This window comes from Podospora pseudoanserina, chromosome 2 (assembly GCF_035222485.1).
Source record: "Podospora pseudoanserina strain CBS 124.78 chromosome 2, whole genome shotgun sequence".
Lineage (NCBI taxonomy): Eukaryota > Fungi > Ascomycota > Sordariomycetes > Sordariales > Podosporaceae > Podospora > Podospora pseudoanserina.
Window position 1 is genome coordinate 1,391,410 of NC_085921.1, and position 12,024 is coordinate 1,403,433.

Sequence of the window (12,024 nt, forward strand, 5' to 3'; positions counted from 1 at the left end):
GTCTAACAACAGCGACAATTGATGGGCCCGAGCTTCTCTCAACATCGGATATCTGCATATCTACTCACGATAACAGGGCTCGAAGCCACGCCATGCCTCATCAAGTTAGCGCTCTCCCGCCAAGCCATACAGTTCCCCACATTATCTTTTTTGGCCTTCGTAAGAAAAATTTTGGAGAGCTTCACTCTGAGCTGCTTGCTTTCTCTCGATCGCTTCATCTCGCCCAACACCACGGTGGACAAATCGTGCGGCTCCTGAAGACCCTCCCTCTACCAGACAGCCGTCCGAATCGTGAGCCCTTTTATTCACGGACCACCCATATCACCACTGTTTTCTTTTTCTCAATTCACCTGTCCCCAAGTCGCAAATCCAGCGCGTCGAGAAAACAGACACCCGACTGACATTAGTCCCCCGCTACTTCGTCACCAACAACAACAAAAACAACAACACCGATCGCGAGTTGAATATATCGAATTGCGATATCCTTTACGATGTCCGTCTCCAAGGATGTCATCATGCCCTCGTCGGCTCCCGCTCCCCCTGTGAACGACAATGAGCTTCCCCTCCTTCTGAAGGGCTACAACGACATGCTCGTCCGCACCAACCATTGGACTCCCATCCCCTATGGTTGTGCCCCCCACAAGCGTGATATCAAGTCCTACATCTCCAGCGGTGTCATCAACCTTGACAAGCCTTCCAACCCTTCCTCCCACGAGGTTGTCGCCTGGCTCAAGCGCATGCTTCGGTACGTCGTGTGTAAAATCGAGAAGAGAGATGGTTGGGAAAAGCGGCTAATGGAAAATGTGTTGTAGCGTTGAGAAGACTGGTCACTCTGGTACCCTTGATCCCAAGGTCACTGGCTGCTTGAGTAAGTTGGAGAAAAAAGCCCTATGCGATTGGATCGGTGGGGGCAAAGTTATTAACATGGTGGGAAAACAGTTGTCTGCGTTGATCGCGCTACTCGTCTCGTCAAGGCCCAGCAGGGCGCTGGTAAGGAGTACGTTTGCGTGATCCGTCTCCACGACAAGGTCCCTGGTGGCGAGGCTGCCTTCGCTCAGGCCCTCGAGACCCTCACTGGTGCTCTTTTCCAGCGGCCCCCTCTTATTTCGGCCGTCAAGCGTCAGCTCCGTATCCGTACCATTCACGAGAGCAAGCTCATTGAGTTCGACAATGACCGCCACCTTGGTGTCTTCTGGGTGTCTTGCGAGGCCGGCACCTACATCCGTACTCTCTGCGTTCACCTTGGTCTTCTCCTCGGTGTTGGCGCTCACATGCAGGAGCTTCGCCGTGTCCGCTCCGGTGTCATGTCTGAGGACGATGGCAAGCTTGTCACGCTTCACGATGTTCTCGATGCCCAGTGGGCCTACGACAACGGCGGTGACGAAACCCTCCTTCGCAAGGTCATCCACCCCCTGGAGACTCTCTTGTGCACTTACAAGCGTCTCGTTGTTAAGGATACCGCTGTCAACGCCATCTGCTACGGTGCCAAGCTCACGTTGCCCGGTCTATTGAGATACTCCAAGGACATTGATGTGCACGAGGAGGTTGTTCTCATCACCACCAAGGGTGAGGCTATTGCTATTGGTATTGCGCAGATGAGCACTGTCGAGATGTCGACCTGCGACCACGGCGTCGTCGCCAAGGTCAAGCGCTGCATCATGGAGCGCGACCTTTATCCCCGCCGCTGGGGTCTCGGCCCTACTGCCATTGAGAAGAAGAAGTTGAAGTCCGATGGCAAGCTTGACAAGTATGGCCGCGCCAATGAGAACACCCCCGCCGCCTGGAAGGCCAGCTACCAGGATTACTCTGAGTCCCAGCAGGGCGCTGAGGCTGCCGCCCAGGAGGCTGCTGCCCCTCCCACCCCTGTCAAGGCTGCTGAGCCCGCTGCCGTTCCCGCCGCTTCCTCTCCTGTTAGGGAGGAGAAGGAAAAGAAGCGCAAGAGCAAGCACGAGGGCGAGACCGCCGAAGAGAAGGCGGAGCGCAAGAAGGCCAAGAAGGAAAAGAAGGAGAAGAAGTCCAAGAAGGATGCTGAGGATAGCGAGTAATGGATTTTTGAGATGCTCTGATCTTCTTTTTTTTCTCTGTCGGTTTGCACACACAACCTCTGGGCGTTTTTATTTGGGGGCTGGTCAAGGGAAAAATCGGAGGGCGTTTTGGGAGTTTTTGTCCTGTCTGATTATCATGGCATACAGCTTGTTGGGGTAGCACGTTATGCATTATACCTGGAGCTTTGCGAGTTTGTGTCGGGGGTTGCGGTGGATGTCTATATAGCTGTATGTAGTAAGAATGGAGAGTTGTACGATATATTTTGGGTGTGATGGGAATGGTTGTGGCTTTGACATGAGTGATTGTTTGTGGTGTCTTGACAGCATCTCCAACACCTTGAAGTTCTCAACTCCAAGCATAACCATGATTTTGTATGCTCCATGCTGAATATCTTCTTGGAGATTTGCAGCCACATGATTTACGATTGTTGACTATGAATTGAGAATGGCTTCATATACTTTGAATACGGCTTGACGGAACATTGAACAAACAGCGGGTTTTTAGCTCAGTTGGGAGAGCGTCAGACTGAAGTCAAAACTTCGTTTTTATCGGTTAAAATGATATCCCGAGAAATTGGGTATCAGAAAGACAATCTGAAGCTCGTGTGTTCGATCCACACAAACCGCACTGTTTTCCTTTTGGGCATTTTCACTTCCCAAGCCATGTTTGACTTTTTGTCTTTGGGAGGTCTTCAATCTATATGTTGAGCTAAAGAGCTCAACATGTCAACTTCTGGCTCGGCAACTCTTACCTGCCCGCTGGGATTCGGAAAGAGAGGTCGGGGTTTCATCACGGCATCACGCCGATGGGTCTTTTTGACTTTGGAGGCGTCACAATGCTCATGAGGCGTGAGCCGACCGAGCTGTGCAGTTGACGACGGGTGAGCTAGGTTGATTAGGGGGAGGGCAATGGTGTTGAGATCAGCACGAGCTATGGGGTTGTTAGTGGGTTTTTGGTGTAAAGTCTGGATCATGGGGGGGAGGGGGAGTGGTATTCATGAGCTTGAGGGAAAGGTCATGAAAGTACTATGCTTTCCAGGCTTACAGAGGCTTGATGGCATTTTTTCCAGTGAAGAGGGATTTTCACTGAGCACTGAAGATCCTGCACCATCGATTGGGCGACTACGACACGAAAGACGCTTCCTCATCTCAACCGTCCCCATCTGTGCGGTTGCCGAAGAGTACAGCTTCTCACTTTGGTAAGTTGCAGCTCCCTAGCGCGCATATACGCAATCCCCAATACGATTTCGGACAGTAGATACAGTCCAGATTGGGCAAGCAAACAGAAGAACAATGGAAGTTCTTGTCCTTCTGAAAGGACTTTGATCTTATCAAGATACCTTACCTACTTTTCTGGCACCTGGCTTTTCTTGCTTTGACCTCCGATTCTGACTGACAACAATCACAACCCCTTTCCAGCCTCTTTTTTTTTTTTTTTTTTTTTTTTCTTTTGTTTTTGACACAGGCATCAAGTGACAAAGACCCTCTGTGCGGCCGCGCAGATTTTTACGAAAGGATAGGGAGAGGGTTTTGTGATGATGTCAATCTTTTGAGAATTTCTCTCTTGTTTCTTGAGACTTTTGGATATTGTTTTCTTTCCTCGCTGTCGGCTTCTGACGATCTTGTCTGATTGCTAGGCCTCCTCTATCGGGAGAGCTGAGAGACGGCTGCTCTGCTTGAACTATAGCCAGCCATTAACCGGTTGGGTCCGAACTCAACCCTTTTTCGCCACACACCTCTTTTATTAGGTTTCTAGAGGGTAAACAAACAAGAGCATCATGCTCCCCACGCTCGTTACCCTCCTCCTCCTCCTCCTCCTCCTCCACCTCTCGCTTCTCCCCCTCGTCACCGCGACCGCATCCCCGTTATTAAACCGTGATTTTCCCGTAAGTTGAACCCCCTTCCCCTTAAACCCCCTGTTCTATAGGTAAGTAGACCATCCTAATCCCCTCCTAGGACCCCTCCATCCTCCACGACTCCTCAGGAACCTACTATGCCTTCGCCACCTCCCTCCTCACCGGCCCCTCCCCAAAAAACATCCAAGTTGCCTCCGCCCCTTCCCCGTTGGGACCGTGGACCTACCTCGACATCGACCCCCTCCCCAACCCGGGCTCCTGGACCTCCGGCCCCGGCTCTTTGACCTGGGCCCCCTCGGTGGTCCGGCTATCAGACAACTCCTACGTGATGTACTACTCTGGCCAGCTCTCCGGCAACAACAGCGCATATCACTGCATCGGCGCCGCCAAGTCAACCTCCTCCGTCACAGGTCCGTACACACCCCTATCCCAGCCAATCGCTTGTCCCATTTCCCAAGGCGGGGCGATCGACCCGGCCGGGTTCCTGGACCCCCTGACAGGGAAACGGTATCTGGTCTACAAGGTTGATGGGAACTCCCTCGGGAATGGGGGTTCGTGTGGGAACAGTGTTGCTCCTCAGGTTCCGACCCCGATAGTACTGCAGCCGGTGGCGGATGATGGGATCACTTTCGTTGGGGAGAGGGTCACGATACTGGATCGGACGGAGGAGGATGGGCCGTTGGTGGAGGCGCCGGATTTGTGGTTTGACTGGGGGACGGGGACGTATGTGCTTTTTTATAGTAATCATTGTTGGAGCGAGGAGGGGTACTCGGTGAATTATGCCACGAGCGGGGAGGTAACGGGGGTGTACAAGAGGGCGAGTAAGGGGAGTTTGGTTGCTACGGGGGATGGGTTGGGGGTTGTCGCGCGCGGGGGGCGCGAGCGCGGTCAGGAGGGTGGATGGGGACGGTGGGGGGAACAGGACGAGTATTGTTTTTCATGGGAACTGTGGGGAGGGGAGGTGTTTGTTCGGGGTTGATGTTAGTATTGGGCTTTCGTGAGGGATACAGGGATATGAGTTTGGGTCTGAGGTAAGGAGAGATCTCATGATGGATATGAAAGCACATGGTTGGATGGTGGTTCGAGATGGGGACAGTGCTATAGTAAGCGAGGCGAAGAGATATGGCGGGATAGATATCAAAAGGCGTACATATATGAATTAATGTGTAATACGATTTTCATACTTGAAGTCGCTTTCTTTGCCATGCTGAAGAGCTTCTTCAAACAATCCATGCACGGCTCAACAAGTGGTAGCAGAGACGAAACGCACAACCCTCCAGATGGGACGAACCAGATCCGCAGACGAGATGGTCGTCTGGTCTCAAGATTGGGTCTCGAGATCTGTGGGTGGTGGCCTATAAAGTGGCCGATATAACGGCCATGCCGCACCTCCATGGCCACATGGGGAGCCGCCCACCACCCCCTGGAAAGGGGAATCCGTTGTGATTGTGCTCTTTACGTGCGTCTTCAGTTACAAGTTGCAAGATGGTGTTGAGACAAGTCATGTTTTCGAAGACTTGGTAACGAAGCTTCAGGAATTGGCATCGTTGTGAGGCAACTCGAAGAAGACAAAGATAGAGGCTGAGGTGATGGAAATAGAAGCAGTACCAGAGCTGAGGAGCCCTCGGTTAGTCTGTGTTCTATAGGATCGTCGATGCCCCACGCTGGTACCACCATCCATCTCTTGACTGTCTTGGTTGCTGTGTCTGCGTCACGGGACGAGATGGATGGGAAGATGGGAAAGAGTCTGTTTGAGGGCGGTAGCTGGATCCCTCGAGGTGAGATCCGAGCGCGAGACTCACAGAAAAAGACAAGAGATCACGGTGACGGGAAGAGCGCTCGCAGCGGGTAAACGGCGCTGTAAAGTCACAGCAGGTGTGTGACCCTCCCAGTGTCGTGCAGGCGCAGTTGGTGCAAGAAGCGAATGAGCTTTGGGCAGCGCCGGATGTTCGTTTAAGCTTCCAACCCCCCCATTCCCAAAGGGGATTAGCCCATGATCTTGGTGATCTCCAAGCGCCCGCCAAGACACCCTTTCCCAGATTTCTCACTCTGAACCTGAACCTCGCCGACACTCGGCATGGGCCTGGGCAGTGGGCGAAGCGCTGCGGCCGCAGATATTGACGATTCCAGAATGCCGGGTTTGGGTATTTTCCGATATGTCTTGAAGACCATCACCGTCACGGTCACTCACCATCACTGTCACCATTACCGCCACGCTGCAGGGCTGGATTGACGAGCCAAGTGTTGGGAAGAGAGGAACACCGACGATGGAAACCATCTCCTTCTGTCAACACACCACCACACACCACTTCTCCTCCATCAGCAGAGCAACGACACAACGGTTTTGGGTTGATGATGGTTTCTAAGAATTGACTGCAGCATGCACATCTCCATTGGCCAATCCGTCCGAGAGCGTTGCTGCCGACCAGACGAGCTCAGGTACGGTCCATCTGCCGACTGTCAGCCCTGATTGGACTGACTGGCATGAGGACCTGGCCGGGGGTTCACCAGCGGCACATTGACAAGACTATCAGCTCCCATCACACCCTCAATGCAGGTTGGCACACCATCTGAATGCCTCCCCACTTGCCTGTTCTGGCCCCCGTCACGTCCACATTCCCCTTGACGGCGGCTCCAGAATCGATACTTGTACTGGAGTGAATCCACCTCCTCCATGTTCTTGGGTTCTTGTTGCCACTCTCGCTCGTTTGGTCCATCGACAACCACCCTTCTTTCTTCTTCAGTCCGCCCTTTTCATCATATAGTTAATTTACCTAATTCTCCCAGGCTGGATCCTGGTTCTTTACCGCTTTACAATGCTTCTCCTACCGGTTGTTCTCCTTATCCCACAGCTTGTGTCGGCCCTCCAAGTAACACCAAACTCGCCATGCGCCTCGAAATGCCTAGACTCAGACGACCTCGATGCCTCAGATCCCAATTCGTCACACACAAGAAATTCAGATGTTGTTTGCGAGGACAACAAGTTCTCGTCGGCAAAGGGACAAAAGTGGCAGACATGCATGTCATGTCTAGAGACGAGCACCTTTTCGCAAGGGGGGGAGAGCGACACCATGTGGTTCTTGTGTTAGTCATCCCTGATTCTGTATATGGAAGAGCGTTCTCACTAACAGTGTGTCCCAGATAACCTTCGATATGCTGCTGCATTCTGCGTTTTTGGGTATCCCAATGGGACAAGTATCGGGCTAGATGTTTGCACCACAACCAAGGCCTGTGGACCATTACGAGACGGCGTCGAGCACGGTCTTCTCGACCAAAAGAACATGACGGCGTACTCATACTGCAAAGCCGGCGCAGGAGGTGCCAACGACCTTTCCCATTATGAAGGCTGCTTGTCTTGTGTTGCCCCCCATGGCTCGACAGACTACCTGACCAACTACTTCAAGGCGATGGAGGCCGGATGTGCCCAGCAACCGGCACCGGGTGTGCCTCTTGGCCTCAACGAGACTGTGTTCTCTAACAACCGAATCACCCTTGTCGATCCATCAGCACCCAAGGACGATGGCGACAGCGCGCCGGTCGTTGGCACAACCACCATCATTGGTATCGTGGCTGGAGTGGTAGTGTTGCTTCTAGTTAGCGGAGGATTCGCTTTCGTCTGCCTTCGCAAGAGGAAGAACAAGACCAGACGTGCCAGCGCCGAAGCCGACTTTTACAGCAACTTTGGTGTCGGCGGTCATGGCCACCGTCCCAAGTCATCTATCTCCTTCCAATGCCAGACACACATGATGTCCCCTCGCTTCTGGCCCGGAGCGGAAGAGGGCATCTCCCCTGCCACCGAGCAGAGCCCAACGGACACCCAACTCCAGAGGTCATCTATCTACAAGCCCCCCATGGGCGGCATCGACGCCGTCTCTTCCTACCCCACCAAAGAAAACCGTTACAGTGTGCAACAGAAACAACAAGACGATTCCATCGCCACCGCTCCCCACAAGATGGGCATGCCCCTCCACCAAATCACCACCGCCCTTCCCCCCGCCTCTCCTCCCCAGGTGTACACGGCCTCCTCCGAAAAAGTCTACTACTCCCCCTCGGACTTCAAGTCCCCCCTATCAGCCGACTCGGTCCGCAGCACCGCTGCTCTTTTACCGGCTATCAAACCCTACATCCCAGCTGAATACGGCGTCGTTGGTCAAGCGCAGCCCTACCCCCAACCTCAAGTTCCCAGCCCAGCTCCCACCGTCACATCTTTTGGTCAAAGCCCAACGTCTGCCGTGTCAGCTCCAGGAACGGGGATGACGCCGCTGTTGAGGGGCAACCCTTGGTCCGCCGCTCTAGAGAAGCCCCAGCGTCCAGTTATTAATGTACCGCCGCCTCCGCCGCAGCAGAAGAAGGGGAGGGAGAGCGTGATGATGGTTGGGTTGGGGATTGATGCCGGGGCGGTGCCGCCCAAGAGGAAGGGGACGCCGACGCCGACGGGGAGTCCGGTGGAGAGTGTGGAGATCAAGACTGCTTTTAAGGCGCCGCCGAGGAGGTGAATTTTTTTTTTTTTTTTGGTTTCCGAATATACCTATGAGCATACCATACACTATTGCACCGCCAGGTGCTTTTCTTTGAGTGTATTATTTATGGAATTAAGTGGATGGGTGGGGTGGTGTATGTTAGCGAGCATGGGACATATGGACTAAGTAAGGTATTGGTGTTTTGGGCGTTTGTCTATTTGAGATGTACACATATCATATCACATCATTTGCCTGTCCACCTATCTACCCTACCTACCTACCTACCAAAGAGGAGAATATAACTTGTATATCACATCTTTCTCTGTTTCATTCTATCAACCTCCTCTCCTCGCTTCACTGTAGCATACCGTCAAAACCCCAAATGTCGATGATATCTACCGCAGCGGGAGGGGGGGAGGACGTGATAGTAAATAAGAGAGCAAAAAAATATAAGCAAAGTCTCCAGTTCTGGCTGTCCTGTAACATCCTGCTTGCTACGATCACCACAACCTGCTCTTTTTCACCACGCTCTTGTTACATTCGTTCCATTTACTGAGATGAAGCTACTTCGCTGGGGAAGTGGGAGTCGGGGGAGGTATATATTGGGTGGGTGTTTGCTTATGGGTCGGTTAGGTAGATAGATAGATGGTTGGTGGGTGGGTGTTGCGGTGATTGACTTTTTGTTTGTGTGGGCTGGGTTAGGCTGATAATAAGAGTAGGTAGAACTGTAGCATCGATGGCGCGATATACCACGTCGGATATTTTGTAGGTAGACAGACAGCCACCTAGGCATTGTCGCGTCTTTCTTCACAGAGACCTGGTAATCATGTAAATCAGCGAAACTTTTTATTGAGCCTCGCTACCTGAGTAGGAAAGTAGGACGGAACCATGGGTGAGACGTCTCATAAGAGTCCCCTAATACCCATCCGAAATCAGCTTCCTCCCCTTCTTCACCGTGTCAAATGAGGCGTATAACCATCCCAACTCCAGCTTGAAGACTCCTCCCCGGCTCCCTTCCATCATTTTTGATGCCAGAAGTCCTCAAAGCAGACCCCCTGGATAGCCATGTTGATGATCCTCAGCGCCTTTTCCTCTTGTCTAAAACACCATTTTCCTCCTGTTCCGAGACCATTTCCCTCCCACTTGAGACACTTCCCACCCTTTTGAATCCATGGAGGAGGAGATGAAATGCCCTGAGAAACCAGATATCCCCCTTTCCCCCACCAAACAAACACCGTTTTGTCTGATAACTCCCCATCAGCCCGAATGATGTCGAGACCACCACCACTGAACTGGTTCCACTCTACCAGTGAACCGAGTGCTCTGAAGCAACGTACAGGTACTCGTCAATGTCCGGCCTGATACCGTGGAAATGTCCAATGGTCTGAGAGTACTGCGCCAGAATCTTGTCAATCTCCCCCCTCAAGTAAGCCTCGTCCAGGTCAAACTCATTATCTCCCGAAATGAAGTCCTCAAATTTGAGATCCACCAGCAACGCTTGAACTCCAATTGCGTCTCCGGATCTCTCCCACCGGTCGGCGGGCATAGAACCCGGCTCTTTCATGCACTCCTTGAAAGCATAGATGCTTGCCACACCAGTATCAAGAAACTCGAGGACTTCGGGAAACAGTCTCAGGGTCTTCTCCAGATGCATAACACTCCGGCAGCCCCTTTCAGTCTCCTGTAATGCCTGGCTGAGACAGACGAGCGGATAATGATCAGTGTCGGTAAGATAGGCTGTAATGCGCGCCTTCAGCGCTGTGAAAGCCTGACTAGCCTTGACTTGTGTGGTGATGCTGGCTACGGCGTCTGCGAACTCCTTGTTCATCCAACCACCCTTTTGCCCCGACCTATTGATCGTCAGCAAGCCATCATGGTCAATGCAGAGATCCTCTATCGCGAAGGTCTTTTGATGTGCTTATGGAGACCGATCTGTTGCAGGGAGCGAATAGACCCATGCATGTTCAATGCCACCTGCGCAGCTGTGCACTTGCCGCCGCATCGACGTTGGCTGACTGGGGGGGCGCCTCGTTCAAATCTTCAAAAATCTTCAGCAACTTGGAACTATGTGCCAAAGAGCGAATGCTGTCCTGCCGTGACCTGGTTACTTTATTGAACAACCACATCCAGTCGGTGTTGGAATCGATATCAACGAAGTCGTCCGGCTGAGGGTTCATGATGGTCGACATCTCCTTGGGGTCGAAGATGATATTCGAGAGCCGAGAAATTCGCTGAAACATGGACAGGAAAGATAGCTGAAGACGCAAGTAAGTGAGGTCGAGCCGTCTGAAGATAGCTCGAAGGCATTCAGTGATTGATTGAAGGCCTCAAGTAACTGGTTGAAAATATCAAGAGACTCCGTTCAGAAGGGGTAGAGGACGAAGTTGTTGGGTGGAAGAAGACATCCAAAATCCTCAAGCAGGAAAAGAAGGGGGCATTCATACCTGTCCTTCCACCTCTCTGCCGAAGCTTCTCCTCTCTCAACAAGGCAGGAGCACCATTGGGCAAACGTCACCAGAACCTTCTCTAGAGGTCCTCATCACTACCGTAGGCTTCCAATCTTGCGGTTCACCTGAACTTTGACCCCCAAGAGATCTCGATTAGCTACAAGAGTGCAGATAATCTAACAGATAAGATATTGAGTGACACTGTGTAGAGCAGAGATGACAATGTAATCTTCTGCTGTGGCTTGACCCACGACACTGAACTGGCCCGATTGATAGCTACGACCAGCCTCTCCGATCGCTATCTTCCACAGACACAAGCTCCAAACACAGCAGGGGGCCCTAGTCTTCATAACCCCTTTCGAAATCAGCGCACAACCCATCCCCAAGCCTCATAGGAAGCCCTCTCTGCTATCAACCCTGCCATAACCGTCCGACTCCCCTAATTCCCCAGCTCGAAGACAGAATGCCCAGATGCGCCCGTCATACCGGAGCATCCCACTGATCAGTGCAAAACGAAAACTCGCTATTCAAAGAAGCGACGTGACTGATGTGAATGTGGTAGTTCTAGAGCGAACGATTCACCATTGCCAGCAGCCTCTCCGGATCCTGCAGTAGCAACTCATCCCAGTCCTCTTCCGCGCGGCTCTCAATCTCGGCTGTCTGCTTTGTATCGTGTCCAGTGGTCCATGGTCAGCGAACCTGGCCCCTCGAGCCCAAGCGTGACAGCAGAAACGATGGCTGCATCAGACTCGAGCTGCTTGAGCGCTTTCGCACACATATCCCAAGTATTGTGCAGCTGTTTGAGAGTCGGGAATTCCCTAGTCTCTCCTGAACGCTCGTATTGATTGACATCTTCAGCCAAATCCTTCGCACATTCGATATTATTGTCGAGGACCCCAAGATTCGCAATAGAGCTGTATCCGACCAAGAGTTTTGCGCAGCTCAAGGAACGCAGTGTGATGAGAGGACTTTGCTCTGAACTTCTGTGAAAGCCTCCTGGATGTTGGTCTTGACGTGTCTTTGGGAAAGCTCGACGGACCAGAGCGACTCAGGATCAAGATCAACGAGAATCTCAGGTAAATTCCCTGACCGGCTCGTCCTCACGGCGTCGCTTGCGGGAAGATGAGGACACAGTCGTGATCTGGTTGTTCGAGGAGTTACCGGAGGTGGGTTGATCACCTAGAGACACGCCTTGATCGGATCTAGCCATGACGAA

At 52.4% G+C, this 12,024-nt stretch overlaps 4 protein-coding genes and 1 non-coding gene across 5 annotated transcripts; all 5 read left to right on the forward strand.

Annotated features, from left to right (window-relative positions):
* The first annotated feature begins 163 nt into the window (after positions 1-163).
* CBF5 (centromere/microtubule-binding protein cbf5) lies at positions 164-2,323 on the forward strand. Its single transcript, XM_062943989.1, has 3 exons — positions 164-745; positions 813-868; positions 940-2,323. Exons 1-3 carry the CDS (start codon positions 492-494, stop codon positions 2,043-2,045), a joined length of 1,416 nt encoding a protein of 471 aa, XP_062802761.1. The 5' UTR covers positions 164-491; the 3' UTR covers positions 2,046-2,323.
* Positions 2,324-2,540: 217 nt separating this feature from the next.
* QC764_0033250 lies at positions 2,541-2,673 on the forward strand. Its single transcript has one exon. It is a non-coding gene; the product is annotated as a tRNA-Phe (tRNA).
* A 344-nt stretch (positions 2,674-3,017) lies between these two features.
* Positions 3,018-3,725, forward strand: QC764_0033260 (uncharacterized protein; the record flags this gene model as incomplete). Its single annotated transcript, XM_062940208.1, has 2 exons — positions 3,018-3,244; positions 3,683-3,725. 2 exons carry the CDS (start codon positions 3,018-3,020, stop codon positions 3,723-3,725), a joined length of 270 nt encoding a protein of 89 aa, XP_062802762.1.
* Positions 3,726-3,823: 98 nt separating this feature from the next.
* On the forward strand, positions 3,824-5,082 carry QC764_202920 (uncharacterized protein; the record flags this gene model as incomplete). The annotated part of the gene is made up of 2 exons (XM_062943990.1): positions 3,824-3,931; positions 4,002-5,082. 2 exons carry the CDS (start codon positions 3,824-3,826, stop codon positions 4,878-4,880), a joined length of 987 nt encoding a protein of 328 aa, XP_062802763.1. The 3' UTR covers positions 4,881-5,082.
* Positions 5,083-5,908: 826 nt separating this feature from the next.
* QC764_202930 (uncharacterized protein) lies at positions 5,909-8,832 on the forward strand. Its single transcript, XM_062943991.1, has 2 exons — positions 5,909-6,985; positions 7,043-8,832. The coding sequence occupies exons 1-2, from the start codon at positions 6,718-6,720 to the stop codon at positions 8,395-8,397; spliced, it is 1,623 nt and encodes a 540-aa protein (XP_062802764.1). The 5' UTR covers positions 5,909-6,717; the 3' UTR covers positions 8,398-8,832.
* Positions 8,833-12,024: the final 3,192 nt, after the last annotated feature.

What these genes read in the sequence shown, in the direction of transcription:
- CBF5 (XM_062943989.1), top strand. Translation starts at nt 492, where the DNA reads ATGTCCGTCTCCAAGGATGTCATCATGCCCTCGTCGGCTCCCGCTCCC. An exon ending in TGGCTCAAGCGCATGCTTCG is followed by an intron (nt 746 to 812) that starts GTACGTCGTGTG and finishes AATGTGTTGTAG; the next exon opens with CGTTGAGAAGACTGGTCACT. An exon ending in CAAGGTCACTGGCTGCTTGA is followed by an intron (nt 869 to 939) that starts GTAAGTTGGAGA and finishes GTGGGAAAACAG; the next exon opens with TTGTCTGCGTTGATCGCGCT.
- QC764_202930 (XM_062943991.1), top strand. Translation starts at nt 6,718, where the DNA reads ATGCTTCTCCTACCGGTTGTTCTCCTTATCCCACAGCTTGTGTCGGCC. An exon ending in CGACACCATGTGGTTCTTGT is followed by an intron (nt 6,986 to 7,042) that starts GTTAGTCATCCC and finishes AGTGTGTCCCAG; the next exon opens with ATAACCTTCGATATGCTGCT.